Genomic DNA, 20,838 nt, shown 5'->3' on the forward strand with positions numbered 1-20,838 from the left:
AAAAAATATTTCAGCAAATACATTAAATTAAAATACATTTTATATTCTTTTAAAATTTATTAAAATACTGTTTAGAAAATTCCAAACAAATATAAAAAAAATATTTCAGCAAATACATTAAATTAAAATCAATTTTATATTCTTTTAAAATGGATTAAAATACTGTTTAGAAAATTCCAAATAAATGTAAAAAAATATTTCAGCAAATACATTAAATTAAAATCAATTTTATATTCTTTTAAAATTGATTGAAATACCATTTAGAAAATTCCAATGAAATATAAAAAATATTTCAGCAAATACATTAAATTAAAATATTTTTTTTTAAATGTATTAAAATGCTATTTAGAAAATTCCAATGAAATATATAATTTATTGAAATATTTTTATAAATTAAAAAATACTTTAAAACTAGAGACAATGATAATTAAATACACAACTATTACAACTAATGAAGTACATATGTGTCACAAAATTTCTTATTCACAAAAAAGTGTGGTGGGCAGAAGACATTAAAAAAGTTAATGCCATGATTTTGAATTTTTTTAGGGGGGGTCCAAACAACTAAAGTCCCCCTGGGTCTAAACCATGGATATTGATATTTGGCCCGATGAACCCTCCCCCAACTAGAAATGTTTGATGTGGATTCCAAGCACATCAAAACCAAACACGAGAGTCCTCCTGTGTTCAGACACAAATCCACATACTACATGATTAAAACAGAACGTAATTAAAGAAAAAAAAAACGACGCGACTAATTCCTAGCTTCTTTACTAAACACAAAGTGGCTGTTTTGGATCGCGCGTGAGTGGCGGGTAGAAAAGCAGCAGACTGCCAAGACATGCCCTTGTCATTACCGTGTCTGCACATGCTTCTGCTAATAAACACCGCAACGCTAGCAAGTCAATCTTATATCTTTATTGTCTTTGTTCTCTGGATTTTTACAAATATGATACTTCTGTAATTCCACTTCAAATGTGCAACACAATGGCGTTATGGATTTGTCACATGACCGCCTGACAGGTTCCTCCTGCTGACAACAATGACGCTACGAGACAACTCATCTCTTCCCCGCAGGCTAGAAAGCACCTGAACAATCTCTTTGGATGAGGGCGGGTCAGAACTGAGTCTCTCTCGAGGTTCTGGGGGACAGCACAGATAACAATGGCATGCAAGACTCAAATACAGACCCACTGGAATTTTTTTTTTTTTTCTTTCTGGAAAATAAAAGTTTCTGGTCTTACTGATAGCGGACAACAGCCAAGCGTATTTGAGATGATGCACCCCTAAAACTGCTGATTGGAGGCTTTGCCAGGGTTAAAACCAAATTCAACACCAAGAAATCCCGCCTGGAGGATCCCGACACCTGTCAATCATCTTCATTCGTCTATATTTCATCACAAATGCGTGTGCTTTTCGGTTTAAATTAAAAAAAGCCCAGAAACACGCCTCCATATGGCACACGTGACTTTGAAATGATGCATATGAAAAATGTTTTTTTTTTTTTTTTAAGTCACACCATGTCTAAAAATATTAAGACGTTAATTTTTTTTTTTTCTTCTTCTTCCTTCAAGACGACACGTACCACTCTGGAAATTCATTTCAGGAACACCAAACCCAAAGGAAAGGGAGAAAAAAAAAAACACCGCAACCCAGCGACCTTTCCCATCAGGTGACCAAAGCCTGGACACAAAAGGAAATGCTGACTTATTGCATCGAGTTCACATTCTCATTGGAACCTTGGCTTTCATAGGATTCCGTCTGCGTGTTGGGTGACTTGGATCGTGGTTCTTTAAGAGTTGGGACACTATAGACAGATTCCAGCCATTCAAGCGTGGGGCGGCGCTGTGCTCTCATGAGGCGTTCAAGTGCGCTGCATATTTTTCCGAGAGGAATCTGTGCTGGGTTTTCTGTTTACATGATTGCTTCGTACGATTGGGTTAAATACGGTTTTTAACATTATTAGAGCCCTCTAGACAAGGACTAACACCCCTATAGTCACCTTTACACTCCTATTACCCGATATAATAGACTTAATGAGCAAAATAAGACTTGTGCTGGTATGTGTGTTGCTGTAAAAGTGTTCTGGTGCTGGGTGGTGGGGGGTCAGCTGTAGAGTTTTATTGTGCTTGTTGTGAGATAATTCAAACCTATGATAAAAGCCTGTTGTTCCGGCGGTTGTGACTGGTGCTTGTGTGTCTCACCTAACATTATAGTGACTACTGACACAAAGGGACCAGAATATCAGAATGTCTTTGAATGAGTCCTATTAATATTAATATTAATATTAATTAATATTGTTGGGGTTAAATATTGTTTCCTATGTGTCCAAACATGTCATGGATCATTTAACTGCTTTGAGGGTCATGTTACCTTCCAGAAGCAAAACTCGAATCGGAAATCCAGCACTTTCTCTGACCCGCCTCCGTGTGGCGTGTGTCACGTGACCACGTGTCATCGCTACGGTTGCGTTTCCCGCTCGTCTGGGGAGAAATGTCGGGTGGAATGCTTTTGCCTTCTCGTAAAGCTGCGACGGGGGAAATCTTCCTAAAAATAAATATGATGGCGTGTTATCAAAATGAGAGCAACTTGAACGCAACACAAAGTCGGCGGGGGAAAAAGTAGTGGTTCACGTGGCGACGACAGCGTCCGCTTTCTTGTCGATGTGCCATCCCGGAGGTGATCATGCTCTGTCCATTCAAAGTCTTTGACCTTTTAGCCTCGTCCTCTCCTCCTCCTCCTCCTCCATTCGCTACCTGCTCCTCGAGGGGGCGGTGCTCAGTCAGCGTAGTGCATGATGGACTCCACGTAATTTCCGGGGAAGAGGCCCGTGGTGCCGTTCATCACGCCCTCGAACCAGCCGTCGTCGTTCTTCTTGATCACGTAGATGATGGCGCCCTCCTGGAACGACAACTCATCCTCTTTGTCGCGGGTGTAGTCGTAGATGGCCACCACTGTGGGACGGACGGTGCGGAAACGGGGGTTAGTCGCTACCAAACTTGACACGGGGGTCCGAATTCTCACCAACATACTGAAAAATTAAATACTAAAAAATGAGCTTCCGGCCGCCAAGCTACACTGTGGACCCCCCTACAGCAGGGGTCTCAAACACGCGGCCGTCTTGATATGAAAGTAAATAACTGTTAATAGTTATCCTCCCTATCCGTGTGGAAGTGGTAAGATTTTGGCTATTTAAGTTGAAAGGAAATAACTTGAAGGCAATTGTTTAAGCTACGAGGACAGTTTAAGACAGGGGTCTCAAACACGTGGCCCGCAGGACGCTAGTTTGAGGCCCCCGCCTTGATATGAAAGTTTAATTTAAGTTTGATATGGATGCTGTATGGCATCATGTACCCAGAAAAAAATTATTCAGTTTGATTAATGTTCATGTTAAAGGTTAAATAACTGTTAATAGTTATCCTCCCTATCCGTGTGGAAGTGGTAAGTTTTTGGCTATTTAAGTTGAAAGGAAATAACTTGAAGGCTACCGTTTAGGTCGCTAGCTCTCTAGTTTGCGAGTTAGCATGTGTCTCAAGACCCTGCAGTTGCGCAATATGTTGTAAATAAAAAGAGTATAAATGTGACTATAGTCGTGTTTTGTCATGTCTACAGGGCTCTAATAATGCTTTGTTCATTTTAATATGAAAAAAATCATTTGTCTACCCACCAACTATATGTGCTTTCTTAAGTTTTTATTATTTGTCGTTTTATTATTATTATTATTATTATATTTATTTATTTATTACTGATTGATTGATTTTCTTTATTCTTGATTTGTTTATTTATTTTTCATCTTATTTTGTGTAGAAAAATAAAAAGTAAGATATTTGAGAACAGTGGAATGTTTTATCAGAGCTTTTATTGTAGAAAATTGGAACCAAAGCAAAGTTTTTGAATTTTTTTTATTTTTAATAAATGTGTTTTTTTTGGGGGGGAAAACCTGATGCGGCCCAGTCTCACCCAGACCCGAGCTCCAGTGGCCCCCAAGTAAATTGAATTTGAGACCCCCCTGATTTAGAGGATATACAGCCTTCTCTGATTTTTGGATCAACATTTGCAATAAAAATGACTAATTTATAAATTGAATACAATAAATGTATTTAATTAATTACGTTACTTTTTAGTGTAATTGCCGCATGTGCACCAGGGCACGCACAAGAACGCGAGATGCCTTCAGGGACACGCCGAACATCGCAACAACTTTTATTATGCATGTTATGTGTGGTCGAAAGAAAAACATCGTCCAAGTCGGACGCACAATTTGCTGCATTTAAAGTGTGCTGGGAAATCCCGGAAAATTTGCTGAAAATGTGCCTTTTTTAAAGTTACGTGATGCTTTTGAAGGCAACCCAAACCTTTAATTAAATTTTTTTTGTTTTTAATAAATGTGGTTTTTTTTGGGAAAACCTGATGCGGCCCAGTCTCACCCAGACCCTAGCTCCAGTGGCCCCCAAGTAAATTGAGTTTGAGACCCCTGCCCTACAGAGTAAATGCAGACCTTTTTCCATGTAGGTGCGTGGCGCCCAGGGCGGGTCTTCTTCTGCGTACGGGTCGCTGTACTCCACCACCGCCGACTCCTCATCGTCTTCGTCGTCGTCGTAGTCCTCCGGCGGAGGAGGGGGAGGTGTCGGTTCCTCGAACACCGGCTCGTCCGGGGGCGGGGGCGGCACGTCTGATACTAGCGCGAGGCCAAAAGAAATAACAAAAAATTAAGTAACAGAAATCAAGTAGAACTGAGATGACAGATTTAGCATTCCCATGCGAGTAAGAAGAGAACAACTCCATGCTGTTTGTCCGAGGAAGGACCAAGGAGAACATTCCTTACACTGATGGACACGCAGGCATGCTTTAAAAACCGGAATCAAATATCACGTCCTCCGATTCTTGTTGACAGCAAAGGAAGACATGACACGGCGTGACATCTAAATCAGTGGTTCTCAACTTGTTTGGCTGTGGGACCCACCATTACCCCGCCACCCCAAAGTCGCTCTCTTTATGTCACCAGTCTTCTCCAGCAGATATCTGCAGCTGTGTGTCCCCATGTTGGCCTTTCTCTCCCGCTCCAGCTTGACAAAGTGGCCAAGAAAGATAGCATACACCTCGAAGCCTTCCCCAAAAACCCACTCAAAATGGCGGCCAAATCCACCAGTTGAGAACCACTGATCTAAAGGACGCGTTTCATTTTGAGTCTTAGTCAGACGCGGGTCGTTTCAGGTTAATTTGTAGGTTGTGGGACAAGGACGCTACCGAGAAGATGACGGTGTTGACAATGGCAGCCATGCACAAGGAGCTAAAACCACTTACTGGTCTCCTGAACCCGGGCCACAAAGCCCATCAGGGGCAGCTGAGGGGTGATCTGCATGGAAGGGGGAGGGGGCGCAAGCGGTCCTGCCAAGTGCCAAAAAGCGTGTCGATGCAGACATGGAGGGAAAGGGGTGTGGTTAGGCCCAAAGTCATTGGTAATGGTAATGGTTTTATTTCATTTGAACATGCATCAGATTACAATTGAGTGCATCCCATAATCAGTTCCCAGTTCCACATGTCCAAAAGGAGTAGGAAGAAGCAAAGCTTATTAAATCCTACCCCTCCACCTGGTACTTTTACAATCAGTAACTGTTACATTTGTTCACTTCCTGCTTTCCCAATATAATTTAAGTATTTTTTAACTTTATTTTATTAGTTTTATTTTTAATTAAATTTTTATTTAATAAAAAAATTAATTCATTATTATTATTATTATTTATTTATTATTTTACTGAAATGCTATGCTAACGCTAATGTAGTCCTAGCATATAAGTGTTTCAAATGTAGTTCTTCCCTGAGATCATATTTCTCCTCTTTTGTAGAGAAGTATTTGTTCACTTCCTGCTTTCCCTATATAATTTAAGTATTTATTTTACTTTATTTTATTAGTTTTATTTTTTTATTTTTAATTTAATTTTTTTATTTTTAATTTTTCGTTTTTCATTTTTCATTTTATATTTTTTAGTAGTAGTAGTAGTAGTAGCAGTATTATTATTATTTATTTATTATTTAATTTTACTGAAATGCTAACGCTAACATAGTCCTAGCATACAAGTGTTTCAAATGTAGTTCTTCCCTGAGATCATATTTCTCCTCTTTTGTAGAGAAGTATTTGTTCACTTCCTGCTTTCCCAATATAATTTAAGTATTTTTTTTACTTTATTGTATTAGTTTTATTTTTTTATGTTTAATTTAATTTTTAATTTAATTTGTTGTTATTTTTAATTCATTATTAATTAATTAATTAATTAATTTATTTTACTGAAATGCTATGCTAACACTAACGTAGTCCTAGCATATAAGTGTTTCAAATGTACTTCTTCCCTGAAATCATATTTCTCCTCTCTTGTAGAGAAGTATTTGTTCACTTCCTGCTTTCCCAATATAATTTAAGTATTTTTTACTTTATCTTATTAGTTTTATTTTTATTTTTAATTTAATTTTTTTTATTTTCAATTTTTTTGTTTTTCATTTTATATTTTTTATTATTAGTAGTAGTAGTAGCAGTATTGTTATTATTTATTAGTATTTATTTATTATTTTATTGAAATGCTAACACTAATGCTAACGTAGTCCTAGCATATAAGTGTTTCAAATGTAGTTCTTCCCTGAGATCATATTTCTCCTCTCTTGTAGAGAAGTATTGGATGACATTTTTAGCTAATTGGTTATTTTTAGCCTTATGCATTATTTTAGCTGTTTGAAGATGAACTATATCAGCAAGTTGAAGTATTTGGGATTTTAGAAATAAGGAGTTAGTATGTTCTCTGTAGGTGGCATTATGAATTATCCTTACTGACCTTTTTTGCAGTACATTTAGCGAGTGAAGATTGCTTTTATAGTTATTATCCCATATTTCCACACAATAAGTAAGATATGGTAGAACCAGAGAGCAATAAAGAGTGTGGAGGGATTTCTGATTGAGAACAAATATTGCTTTGTTCAATATTGAAATATTTCTGGCCACCTTATGTTATATATTTGTAATATGAGGTTTCCAGCTCATATTTTCATCTATTGTGATCCCCAGAAATGTATTTTCGTTCACCCTTTCAATGTCTACACCGTCTATTTGTATTTGCTGGTGTGTCCTTTCTGCTGTTGGAGTCGCTAATTAACCTAGCATGTTTTTGGAATGTGGGAGGAAACCGGAGAAAACCCACACACGCACCAGGAGAACGCCATTTTGACCCCAAACTTCAGATTCATTCTACTATACACACACACACACACACACACACACACACACACTATATATACAATGTATTTTATACCTTGATTCTGGGCAAAGTGTGGCCCCCCGTTGAGCTGGTTCTGGTTGGGGGCCACGTTAGGCTGTCCAGTTACAGATGAGGGCCGGCGGTAAGGCAGTGACCCCCCCACGTGGGCGTTCTGAGGCGGCTGCGCCGGGCGGTTCATGCTGTAAAACTGAGGCGCACCTGCAAGGAGACGCCGCCAGGAGGCGGCAAAGCTCATTTTAGTCTCATCCTTGTTGAACTCGGCTGCACTTTGCAAATGATCATCACACACACAACAAAGTGAACAAGAAGTGATGGTTCAATTCTGATGCTCATGCGCAACACATCACTATGACAGGTCGGGGGGGCAGCAGATTGATGGAAATAATCGATATTGATACCAAGGATAGTGTTCGTATCGAATAAATATCAGCGTCTTATCTGTGTCTGATTACAATCTTGTTCATTAAATTAAAGTACAAACATTTTAGCAAAATCATTAAAGAATGTTCAAGTAAAAAGTATCCGTATCAGCAGTTCTACATTGGCTTGGTATCGCATCGACGTGAGAATGTGCAGTATCGCCCACCCCGATGGCAAGACAGCTGACAGCAGCTGTGAAGGATGAAAAGTGCGATTCTTCAGGCATGCAACATCAATGCTCCCCAGAGCTTCTACAAATGGCCGTCATTAGAAGAAATGAATTTTCTGATCACATTGAACTTTACGTATCTGAAAATGGAGCACAAGCCCATCCCCGGATGAGCAGATGGGTGGGCTTTTTTCCACATTTACTCACCTTGTGCGGGGTTGCCGCAAGTGGCGGCTCCGGTGCCAGTGAGGGCTGTGGAAGTGGGGAGCTGGGGAGGGGGCGGGGGTACATGCGGGATCTCAACAGAAGGGTTAGAGGCCTGGTGGGGACCATCGAGAACAGCGGGCAGGGGGCCAGGGGTGGTGGTAGTGTTGGGCATTTGCTTAGTTGTGTTGGATGGAGCTGGGGCTGACGGAGGTGTGGAAACAAGGTGAGAGAGAGGAAGAAGAGGAGAAAGAAAAGTGAGAGGGGGGGGGAAGCGCTACGATACTCGGGGATCATTCGCGGGTCATCGACCGTTTTCTATCAACAAGCTTGACGCGAAGCAATTTAGTGAGTCGTGGCAGACGTCAATCATATTACCTGGAAAGGCGGTGGGCGGGGCCGGGGTTGGCACGGCAATTGGCACTCCCACGCTTCCGCTGCCGCTGTTCTCCCGGCTGCTGCTGCGACTGCTGCTGGGGTGGCTGCCTCCGCTGCTGCCGCTGCTGGTGGTGGGTCAGTAAACATGTCAGAGCTTCAAACATTGTTAGCACGCCGCCATATAAGCAAAGGTTTGGGTTGCCTTCAAAAGCATCACGTAACTTTAAAAAAGGCACATTTGCAGCAAATTTTCCGGGATTTCCCAGCACACTTTAAATGCAGCAAATTGTGCGTCCGACTTGGACGATGTTTTTCTTTCGACCACACATAACATGCATAATAAAAGTTATTGCGATGTTCAGCGTGTCCCTGAAGGCACCTCGCGTTCTTGTGCGTGCCCCGGTGCGCATGCGGCAATTACACTAAAAAGTAACGTAATTAAATACATTTATTGTATTCATTTCATAAATTAGTCATTTTTATTGCAAATGTTGATCCAAAAATCAGAGAAGGCTGTATATCCTCTAAATCAGGGGTCTCAAACTCAATTTACTTGGGGGGCCACAGGAGCTCGGGTCTGGGTGAGACTGGGCCGCATCAGGTTTTCCAAAAAAAAAACCCCCCAAAAAACGCATTTATTAAAAACAAATTTTTTTTAAAACTTTGCTTTGGTTCCAATTTTCTACAAGAAAAGCTCTGATAAAAAATTACACTGTTATCAAATATGTTACTTTTTATTTTTCTACACAAAATAAGATGAAAAATAAATCAAGAATAAAGAAAATCAATCAGTAATAAATAAATAAATATAATAATAATAATAATAATAAAACGGCAAATAATAAAAACTTAAGAAACCACATATAGTTGGTGGGTATTTTTTTCATATTAAAATGAACAAAGCATTATTAGAGCCCTGTAGACATGACAAAACACGACTATAGTCACATTTATACTCTTTTTATTTACAACATATTGCGCAACTGCAGGGTCTTGAGACACATGCTAACTCGCAACCTAGAGAGCTAGCGACCTAAACGGTAGCCTTCAAGTTTATTTCCTTTCAACTTAAATAGCCAAAAACGTACCACTTCCACACGGATAGGGAGGATAACTATTAACAGTTATTTAACCTTTAACATGAACATTAATCAAATGTAATCATTTTTTCTGGGTACATGATACCATACAGCATCCATATCAAACTTGCGCGGGCCGCACTAACATTAAACTTTCAAGGCGGGGGCCTCAAACTAGTGTCCCGCGGGCCCCGCATGTTTGAGACCCCTGCTCTAAATAATGTACTACACGCACCCAAAGAACAGCTTTTACAGTCCGGGGGCTTAGATTCTTTTTTTTTTTTTTTTTTTTGGTCGTGTATGTCCTGCTACGCAAGAAACGTGGAAGCATAGTCCACGTTTCCCAGACTAAACTCCAAACTGAAACCATCAAAATTGGAACACAAGGTGTGCCTGGAAGAGCAGCGATTCCTATTAAAAGGTGAAAATACGTTCAGAGTAAGAAATATGTCTCCTTTTTTTAGTTACCGGAGCGGTTTTCATCACCGACCGTGTCGGAGAAACACAGACGTGTGCCGCCATCTTGTCAGTTTACACGGGCTGTTATATTGTTGACATTGTACAGAGACACCTGGCAACGGCAGCACACAAAGACAAAGACGTGATGGGCAAGGAAGCAGAGCTGAAGTGAGATGACAAGGATGGATGCTGTGCAGCGGAGAAGCTACCTGATTGGCCGAATACTTTACTGGAATCAAATTGTTATCCCAAAATAAGAGATTGGTCTCGGGGCAGGACAGTGGAGACGGCATCTCTTTAATTAATGTCGGACCAAGATTACAAGTGTCTTTACATTGCCCTGACCTCTACAGGGTTTTTTACCCGGTGGGGAATAAAGAGTAGACAGGGGTCAAAGGTCATCAGCGGTGGGTCAAGTATAAGTGCAAAATAGGGAGGAAGGGGAGAGGAGGGAAGGCAACACAGGCTGCGTTCAAGACGTACACTCCGGAGCAAAATCCTCATACCGGACTGCAAGTAAGGCATCGAGATACAAGAAGAAGAAAAGGGAGCAAGAGAAACAAATGCAGTATTCAGTTAATTGAAAAACGCATTTAAACCTGAAGCGGTTTATGACCATCCCCGCTAAAATCGGTCTTTTACGTCACGTTATGAGATTCACACTGTCGTTAAAGGCTGATGGCGAAGGCGAAAAGGCTTTCTTGTCTTTTATTGATCTATCAAGTGAGCAACCACAACTACGAGACGGTGATCTGGAGAACAAGGAGATATCTTAACATTAATTTTAAAAATATGACTTATTTCACAAACCACAAACAAATGTTTGTCCCACAAAGTGATGGTAAACGATAACATTTTTAGAGACAAAATAAATAATAATAATATAATAATGCAATATGATGCTGTCTGCGGGGTTGTACGGTGTACAAGTGGTTAGCGCGGACCTAACACAGCTAGGAAACCTGGGTTTGATTTCCCGCTGGTGCATCTCTGTATGGAGTTTGCATGTTCTTCCTGTGCATGCGTGGGTTTTCGCCTTCCAAAAACATGCTAGGTTAATTAGCGACTCCAAATTGTCCGTAGATATGAATGAGAGTGTGATTGGTTGTTTGGCTATATGTGCCCTGTGATTGGCTGGCCACCAGTCCAGAGTGTATGCATGCAAGGACTTTTCTCATTTGAGGGCCGATTTTCTCTGCTCCTTTTTCGTCTTTTGGCTTTTTTTTTTTTCTACTGATATTCTTGTCAATCCGACTTCCGATTTTGTTCAGGAGTGTAAGTGAGGCATGCTGGGGGGGGGGGGGGGGGGGTGGGAGGGGGTACCTGTACGTGCGGTTCCTCTGATTAACCGACGCAGTGCGTGCTGGGCTCTGCAGGGGATGCGCCGAGTTGCGCGTCGGGCTCGAGACGTAGTCGTTAGGGACAACAGGAGGACGCACCGGTTCAAGCGTCCTATATGGGGAGTGCCGCCTGTGAGAGGGTCAGGAAGTTGAAGGGGGGGGGGGGGCATCCACAGAGAATTGTAGGAGAGGGGAAGGGGGAAGAGTAGGAAACAAACAAGTGCAAACATAAAACTTAAAAATGGGGAATGACAGGTGGAACGTTGGGGGGGGGGGGGGGGGGGGGGTGTCGGGGGGGCTTGGCGGGGCGAATCCACAGGTGGCAACGGCCGGGTGGGTGGAGCACTCTTGTGCCAGGGACACATTCACGCTAAAGCTAACCAATGTAATGCTAACAGTGCTGATGAGCAGAAAAACGCAAGCTATTAATATCCATTACCCAAATATAACAGCATTTTCCTTGGAAGAGCATCTGAAAATATTCCTTTTTCCTTAAATTCCTGAGTTTTCTACATGCAAACCGGCAGATGGTGCCTTCTCATCAAGCGAGAGCTTTTCTCGCACGGGCGAGCTCATCGGAAAGCTCGGGCACTCGCCAGGGAAAAGCTGGTCTGGCATACCGCACTACATTGCCAGCTCGCAGTTATTTTACTAACAATAGAAATACTCGTTCTCTCGTGTCCAGAACAATATTAGTTCAAAGACAACAAATAAAGGCACAGATTTTATCCTCGATATCTGTAACGGGGATGATTGACACGTGATCTGGACTTAAGAGTCAAGTGATCGCATGTGCAAGGCCACCTATCTCTGAGGCTGAGCATGGTTGCCATGGCAAAATGTTGCTATGGGATATATGGGGCAGCCAGGAGTGGGCAAGCTGGGTCACACACACACACACACACACACACACACACGGTAAAAGCAGAAAAAAATGTAACTAAAAATAAGATGTCAGTCTTTAGTCAAAGACTGTAGCGGAGGATCCATCATGGAGGTTTAGCCGTGATTATTTCATGCTGCTTGCAGAGAGACAAAAGACACAAAAACCACAGCTTGGAAAGTCACTACGGAGACGGGACACAGTCGCGCACGAATCCGAGGTACGATTTGTAATGTCAGGAAAAAAAAAACACACACACACACACACACACACACACACACAGAAAGACAAAAACGTCGCTTCAGGAAAGTCCCCGGAGTAAACAGTATTTTCCCGCAGGGATTACGGACAATCAACGAGCACAACAAAAATATAGAGAAAACCTGCTGATTTTTAAAAAAAATTTAAACATAAAAAAAAAAAAAAAAAACACTTCTGGTAAAAACAAATAATTCTCATTCACTCATCAACAACACAAGCGACTGACATCTGTGTCAACCTTGTGGCCCGCAAACCCGCAGCTTACATACCCAAGGGTCCCCTTCCCGCTGACGGGTGGGCTGGGGGGCTTCTGTGTCGGGGGGTTCGTGCGAGGGAGTCCGCCTCCTCCTGCTTTCATGCTCTGAGCGCTGGCCTGTGCGGACGGATGGACAAGTGTGGTGAAATTTCACAGCAGGACAACAAACAAAGTTTGCTAAAAAAAAAAAAAAAAAAAAAAAGGATCCCTGACATGTTTCTTGAACTTAGCTTAAATATGTAATATTGTATATTATTTGTGATTATGTTCTACGTTGTTCCAAATTTTTAAAGTGAATGGTAAATTCATAAAAATTCCATTTATTGTTGGTGGCGCCACCCGCCTCATTTCCGGAAGTGACGTACTGGGGGAATCTCCAGGTAGATCGTCAACGGGGTTCAAAATTGTAGCTACGCCAAACCGTTGTGCTGCTGCTGGATGTTCACAGCTACGAGGAAGGTTTAAGACAGGGGTCTCAAACATGTTGTGCGGCCCGCGCAAGTTTGATATGGATGCTGTATGGTATCATGTACCCAGAAAAAATGATTAAGTTTGATTAATGTTCATGTTAAAGGTTAAATAACTGTTAATAGTTGTCCTCCCTATCCGTGTGGAAGTGGTAAGTTTTTGGCTATTTAAGTTGAAAGGAAATAACTTGAAGGCTACCGTTTAGGTCGCTAGCTCGCTAGTTTGCGAGTTAGCATGTGTCTCAAGACCCTGCAGTTGCGCAATATGTTGTAAATAAAGAGTATAAATGTGACTATAGTCGTGTTTTGTCATGTCTACAGGGCTCTAATAATGCTTTGTTCATTTTAATATGAAAAAAATTACCACCAACTACCAATCTACCCACCAACTATATGTGGTTTCTTAAGTTTTAATATTTGCCATTTTATTATTATTATTATTATATTTATTTATTACTGATTGATTGATTTTCTTTATTCTTGATTTATTTTTCATCTTATTTTGTGTAGAAAAATAAAAAGTAAGATATTTGAGAACAGTGGAATGTTTTATCAGAGCTTTTCTTGTAGAAAATTGGAACCAAAGCAAAGTTTTTAAAATTTTTTTGTTTTTAATAAATGCGTTTTTTGGTTTTTTTTTTTTTTTTGGAAAACCTGATGCGGCCCAGTCTCACCCAGACCCGAGCTCCAGTGGCCCCCAAGTAAATTGAGTTTGAGACCCCTGGTTTAAGACAACAATGGACGACGCAAGTACAGAGAACCTCGAGCGAACACCTTCACAAGACGCATTTGCCTTGAAAATACGGTATAAAAAACATTTTGAAAAAGGATGCAGGGAGGTAAATAGGAAAAAAAAAAAAGACGAACCAAGAACTCCCTCAATCTTAATTTAAATTAAACCAATCTTAATTTACCATTCACTTACACAAATGTAGAACATAATTCCAAACAGTATATAACAGGGGTGGGCAAACTTTTTGACTCGCGGGCCGCATTGATATGACAAAATTTACGGGGGGGGGGGGGGGGGCAGACTATGTATTTTACACCTAACAGTCCACCTGGTATTATTGTATCTGTAAAATTGTCATGCAATCTGCTATTATTATTTATTATTTTATATTTATATTTAAATATTTTTAAAATAATAAAATATTATAATAATTACAATAAAATTAAAATAATTATTATATTATTATTATGTAAAATATGCAAATATAACAATAATATTATATCTAATTAATATAATAATTAGCATTAATATAATAATTATAATAATCTAATAATAATAATAATAATTATTATTATTATTATTATGTGCTTGTGTCCCTTGTCAAACCATGTCAAAAAACTAAATTGATAAAACCATCAAAAGGTTGGCTCAGGCCATGATGCCAGGTTGTATGTTGAGTTTAAATGAAATACTTTGGAAAGATTGGGCGGGCCGTATTCAAACACTTGGCGGGCCAGATGTGGCCCCCGGGCCGTAGTTTGCCCACCCCTGGTATATAACATATATCAGGGACACTGACCACTAATCAAAGGATTAGTTGGACATTTTAAACCCTTCTAAAATGTCAACTTGACTTAAATTTGTCTCGAGCCTTTTGCCAATAACTTCATTTTACAAAATGTCAAACTCTTCCTTTAAAAAAAAAACATCAAAAATCAAATCAATACTTTCACAGCAAGCCACAAGAACAACAAATAAAAAATCCAGAAATCAAACCCTCTTCCTTTTGCGAGGGGGCGAGCTATGAAAATCTTACCTTAAACCTTTGCAACCACTACAGTTGATTACAAAGAATAAACAGAAGGCGAGCAGATAAAGAGAGAGAAAGAGAGAAGAAATCAGCAGATTAGTGTGCAATAGAAGAGAGGAAAACAATGGAATTCATTTCAGGCGTCTAGTCACACATATGGTGGCAGGTCATCAAAAACAAGCGTGCATAATCATCATCTTAATAGAAGCATTGAATATGTACGATGAAACAAAAGGCATCAGGAACAAGAAGCTTAATTCCGCTCAATTTGACATAGAAAAGTCAACCATCAGACTTTGACAAATCCGACACACGTGCATCAGTACAGGAAGAGCTGACGGTACATCCTGTTCATACAGTAGAACCTCCGGTTTCAAACCCGGTTTTCGTACTATTCGGTTATCGTACAATATTGTGCAAAAATAAAATGTTGTATTTGGAATATTGTGGTACTAATATAAATGAGGTTTTCCCCAAAAATATACTCCTAAATCATGCCGTTTTGTAGTTGAATATGGCTTATTAGTCGTAAAATTCATTCAAACAACCATTCACACTCACATTCATACCTATGGACAATTTGGAGTCGCTAATTAACCTAGCATGTTTTTGGAATGTGGGAGGAAACCGGAGTACCCGGAGAAAACCCACGCATGCACGGGGAGAACATGCAACTGGTGGAATTGAACTCGGGTCTCCAAGCTGTGAAGCCTGCGTGCTAACCACTCGTACCTTGTGCAGCCTCATATTAATATTATTCATTCATTCATTCATTTTATGCCGCTTATCCTCAGAGATGGCCGAGGGTGGAATTGAACTCGGGTCTCAAGCAAAAGAGTTGTGTAATGTCATAAAGAATGAATTATAGGAGTGTATAAGTGACTATAGGGGTGCTACTTCATGTCTGGAGAGCTCTAATAATGTTAATAAAACACATTTAGAAGGTTCATTCATTCATTCATTTTCTAGCGCTTATCCTCACGAGGGTAGCGGGGGTGCTGGAGCCTATCCCAGCTGTCTTGGGGCGAGAGACAGTGTACACCCTGTACTGTTGGCCAGCCAATCACAGGGCACATATAGACAAACAACCATTCACACTCACATTCATACCTATGGACAATTTGGAGTCGCTAATTAACCTAGCATGTTTTTGGAATGTGGGAGGAAACCGGAGTACCCGGAGAAAACCCACGCATGCACGGGGAGAACATGCAAACTCCACACAGAGATGGCAGAGGGTGGAATTGAACTCGGGTCTGAAGCAAAAGAGTTGTGTAATGTCATAAATAATGAATTATAGGAGTGTATACGTGACTATAGGGGTGCTACTTCATGTCTAGAGAGCTCTAATGTTAAAAAAACACATTTAGAACGGTATAACCTTGCATAGTGTGTTCATTTTAGGTGTTAGCATGCTAACAGAATGTTAACTTTGTAACCACTTCTATAGGTATAACCTTGCTAACAGTTAGCATGCAAGCATTGTTAATATTCCAAAGTTAGCACATTTGCATTTAAGCTATTTCTATGTATAAATTGATTAAGGACTGTCATGCTGGAGGGGCTGCACAGTGGTGAGTGGTTAGCACGCATGCCAGACAGCTAGGAGACCCGAGTTTGATTCCACCCTGCGTGGAGTTTGCCACAGTTTGCCAAAAACATGCTAGGTTAATTAGCGACTCCAAATTGTTCATCGGTATGAATGTGAGTGTGAATGGTTGTTTGTCTATATGTGCCCTGTGATTGGTTGGCCACCAGTCCAGGGTGTACCCCGCCTCTCGCTTGAAGACGGCTGGGATAGGCTCCAGCATCCGCCGCGACCCTCGTGAGGAAAAGCGGTAAAAAATGAATAAATGAATGAATGTAAGGATGACTATAGGGGTGTTATTTCATGTCTTGAGGACTCTAATAATATTTAGAAGGTCGGAAACTGGTTGTTTGTGCTCCAAGTACAAAATACGACACTTATAAATAAAGAATCCTGTGTAGCGGAAATTCACTGCAATATATGAAGGATTACTGTATTTTGATTTACTTCCTATGGGAAAAATATTACAGTACTTTGGTATGGAACACTGTAATAACAAAACGAGGTTGTAACATAGGATGTAAGTCACAAGCGTTACTTTTACCTTGACTCCATGTCCCATGTCATCCAGCAGGCTGTAATCGATGGGTTTGCGGATGTAGCGCACGGGCCTCTCCGGATTGGCGGGGGCGATGATCTTATGCGTGCGTGACGTGTTCTTATTAGTGGTCAGGATGCCGATCTCCCGTCTGGCCACCTTCTCCTTGTGAATGTCCACCGTCTGAGAACAGAGACGGATGTTCTTAAGGTTCTCACACACCTCCACATGGCTAGAGGTGCGTGCCGGCAACGCCCACCTGAGAGATGTGGTTGATGGAAGACTCCATGCGACGGAGCTGCGAAGCCTGGATGTCCAGCATCTGCAGGACATTGTTGGCCAGCGTGTTGATCAGGTATGCCACGCTGGCCAGGGACTGGGTGGTGTAGTTCTTGGTCTCCTCCAGCGCTCGCTGCTTGTCTGGAGACTGTGGGGCAGACGGACATTTTGCTTTTCAATACATACAACATAGAAATCAATAATATTACAGTAAATATTTTATTACAATTGTGTAACTCATTCATTCATTCATTTTCTACCGCTTATCCTCATGAGGGTCACGGGGATGCTGGAGCCTATCCCAGCTGTCTTCCGTCGAGAGGCGGGGTACACCCTGGACTGGTGGCCAGCCAATCACAGGGCACATATAGACAAACAACCATTCACACTCACATTCATACCTATGGACAATTTGGAGTCACCAATTAACCTAGCATGTTTTTGGAATGTGGGAGGAAACCGGAGAACATGCAAACTCCACACAGAGATGGCCGAGGGTGGAATTGAACCCAGGTCTCCTAGCTGTGAGGTCTGCACGCAAACCGCTCGACCGCCGTGCCGCCCCAATTGTGTAACTATCACAATTTTTTTATGTGTAATGCAAGCTGTGATTGGTCCTACTTTTTTTTGACGGTCATTGAACGCACCATCTACAGTTCTCCGATGCAGAGAGAGATATATGGATGTTAGGGTGCATCAAATTTGAATGGGAATTTTTAATTTCATAATATCAATTTGGCTGGCATTTCATTTTTTTTTTCTAATGAACATGAAAATGTCTTCTGCAAAGTTTTAAGGGGATTTAGGGGTGCCACCTCACACATAAACTTTTGTAAAATTTCGGAAAATGTGCAAAAAGTTGACCTGGAAATGTTGAGTACATTGAACTTCTATACAACATAATTTTTTATAGGGTTATTAAAGTAAATATATATTTTTTTCTCTATGAGCAGATTGGGTATTCCTCAGAATTTAACTTTCATGTAATAATAATAATAATCATAATAATAATAATAATGATTAATAATAGTGTATTGGAAAAATATTTTTTGTGTTGTTTTCTACATATATTGGAACACTTAATACCCAGCCATATCAAAATTCAATAATTGCGTTTTTTGATGCACCCTAATGGATTATTTCCCCCTTTTCCATTTTTTTTTTTACAATATATCATAAATAGGATCAATCACATCTCTATAATGTACATATGTTTCACTGTTGAAAATATTCCCTAGCTAGTTCCATGCTAAATGGCTAACGCTAGCATAACACTGGACTTCAGCCACGGTCATCACATCAAAAGCAGCTGGAAGTCCAATTTAGCTAACAGTTCAATGCATAAATCATCATATAGATGTAAAAAATGTGAAAATCACTGGTTAGTTAGCCACTCTTATGCCAAGCTAGCACCGTATATGACAATAAAAACAATACCTGCACTGCCATGGAATCCGTGATAAGTCAAACACAGCAACAGTAGATACAAATAACTTCGGTCTTGCTACAAGAGCCATCTGCCGGGGCTTTGAAGCTAACTTTACCAATAAATACTCATTTATTTATCCATTTCCTATCAATATTTGTTCCATCTTGTGGCTATGGAGTTACCGTGCCCCCAAACTACGGTTGGGGGCGAGGGTCAAAAGAATAATTGCCATTGAAGGAAACTTCCATTAGCGGAATATATGCATAAAATACAAAAACAATGATAAAATTCATTAAAATTTAAATATTAAAGTTGGTAAAACTACATTTTCTTTGATGGGAAAATTTTTTTATTTTGAAATTTTGGGAAAATTAGGTTGCTTTTTGACAATTAAGTCGAAAATATTATAGGAACAATATTACATTACAAGAAAAAGAACATTAAAATATTGTTAAAATGTTTGGAAAATGAAAAAAAAATGAAAAACTAACAATAAAAGTTCATACTAATAAAAAAACTATACTCAAAGAGCAAACGCTTGCTTGATCTTTTCAGTTCAAGTCCAGACATTAAAGCAGAGCCTCACGGTTCTTCTGCCTTTTAATGGAAATGTATAACTATTTATGCAATTTAACTCGTAATTATGAAAGATAGACTGTTTGTCACCTATGCCATCTTCCAGTGGTGTTTTTATATATTTTCTCTTGTAAAAAAAATGCAACCTTGAGTCCTTTGTTAATTACTCTTATTCTAAAACTGTATAATTCATCAAAATCTAATTGGAGAATTCCGGATTGGCAACAAAATACACACATAAAAACAGAATAAAAAAAATCAGTGAAAGCACTGGGAAAACCTGTCTGACAAGCTTTTCCAGGATTTCAGAATTCCCACATGCAACACTTGAGATTTCACCTGCCGCACAAGATAACCCGACATTCCGATACACAAAAACGCAACACTCGGAGGCCTTCACGTTGCAATAACTTCACTGTAATTAAATTAAAAAAATATATATTTTTGTGGATTCTAAATGAACATTTAAGGTTATAAAAAATAGACAAAACAATGCATGGCGAATCGCAGTGCGCTTGGGCACAAGACCATAAATCAGCCATGACAGTTATTAGCCCCTGTCGATTCATATGGCTTATTATCTCTCACCGTAATACCAGGCGTGATTAGTATTAGTGGCAAGGTAAATTGATTACCGTAATCGCGTCAGTTTTAGTAGTGCGAAACGTAGTTATTGGTTAGCTGCAAGCTACCCTGGCTAGCCCACGGCGTGTGTAAAAGACACACACTCCACGCGAATGAGACAACAAGAGCAGTTAACACACCCACATTCTCCGGGACGTGGAGAATGTCATTTTTTATAATAACGGACGGTTAGCTTGCTAACAAGTGATCCCATCATGTTAGCTTGATAACAAGGCATCCATATCTAGAAAACTAGCAACAGCTAGCAAAGCAGCACTTCGCTCCTCCGTTTGCGGATACCATTCAAGAAATTGACCAGAAATTGGTCATATTTTATGACAGCCAAACTCGCCTGGACATAGTTGTTCTCGCAATACTCGGCGACTCGTTCCAAATTGGTAAAACTATCCAGCAGAGCGCTTCGTCCCGCTGGAATTTCCTCCTCCAGAAGCATTTGTAGCTCCGCCATTTTCACATCTTTTTAGCTGGGCAAGCGTGGACTCTATGGCGACTCTGGCGGTTGCGTGCGGTACTGCAAGCTGTCGCCCGGCTTGCTGAGGGTGTGTTGGGGGCGTGACGTAGCGATGACGTCATAATGCCCTGAAAACATGAAAGAGTTGCCAAAGGACTGACGAATTTAGGTTAATAGGTGGTTTTGACTGTTATATTGAAATAGTGCTTTAATGGCATTATTTCCTAGAAATAAATATATATAATGTAATTGCCATTTTTCACATTTAAATTAATTACAAAGCAATCAGGTACATTTTTATTTTAAGTAGTGTGTTAATGGCATTATTTCCTAGAAATAAATATGTATAATTTTGTTGGCATTTTTCACATTTTAATTTTAATTAATT

General features: G+C 40.1%; 1 protein-coding gene across 18 annotated transcripts; it reads right to left on the reverse strand.

Moving 5' to 3' along the window:
* Nucleotides 1-903: 903 nt before the first annotated feature.
* LOC131104858 (abl interactor 2-like) lies at nt 904-20,510 on the reverse strand. Of its 18 annotated transcripts, none has more exons than XM_078796903.1 (12): nt 20,331-20,510; nt 17,330-17,497; nt 17,077-17,253; nt 14,951-14,968; nt 12,728-12,831; nt 11,298-11,444; nt 8,437-8,558; nt 8,062-8,262; nt 7,299-7,463; nt 5,305-5,388; nt 4,499-4,678; nt 904-2,954 (listed from the first exon to the last, which is right to left on the reverse strand). In XM_078796903.1, exons 1-12 carry the CDS (start codon nt 20,445-20,447, stop codon nt 2,779-2,781), a joined length of 1,659 nt encoding a protein of 552 aa, XP_078653029.1. In that variant the 5' UTR covers nt 20,448-20,510; the 3' UTR covers nt 904-2,778. The 18 variants fall into 18 exon arrangements, with proteins under 18 accessions (XP_078653029.1, XP_057908431.2, XP_078653033.1 ...); XM_058052448.2 differs by having other exon boundaries at nt 8,437-8,561; nt 20,331-20,509; XM_078796907.1 differs by lacking the exon at nt 11,298-11,444.
* Between the last annotated feature and the right edge of the window lie 328 nt (nt 20,511-20,838).

This window comes from Doryrhamphus excisus, linkage group LG15 (genome assembly GCF_037039965.1).
Source record: "Doryrhamphus excisus strain RoL-2023G ecotype Guam linkage group LG15, RoL_Dexc_Guam_v1.1, whole genome shotgun sequence".
Classification (NCBI taxonomy): Eukaryota; Metazoa; Chordata; class Actinopteri; order Syngnathiformes; family Syngnathidae; genus Doryrhamphus; species Doryrhamphus excisus.

What these genes read in the sequence shown, in the direction of transcription:
- LOC131104858 (XM_058052448.2), bottom strand. Translation starts at nt 20,447, where the DNA reads ATGGCGGAGCTACAAATGCTTCTGGAGGAGGAAATTCCAGCGGGACGA. An exon ending in CCCGCCCACCGCCTTTCCAG is followed by an intron (nt 8,263 to 8,436) that starts GTAATATGATTG and finishes CACCTCCGTCAG; the next exon opens with CCCCAGCTCCATCCAACACA. An exon ending in ACGCACCTACATGGAAAAAG is followed by an intron (nt 2,955 to 4,498) that starts GTCTGCATTTAC and finishes TCCGTCCCACAG; the next exon opens with TGGTGGCCATCTACGACTAC.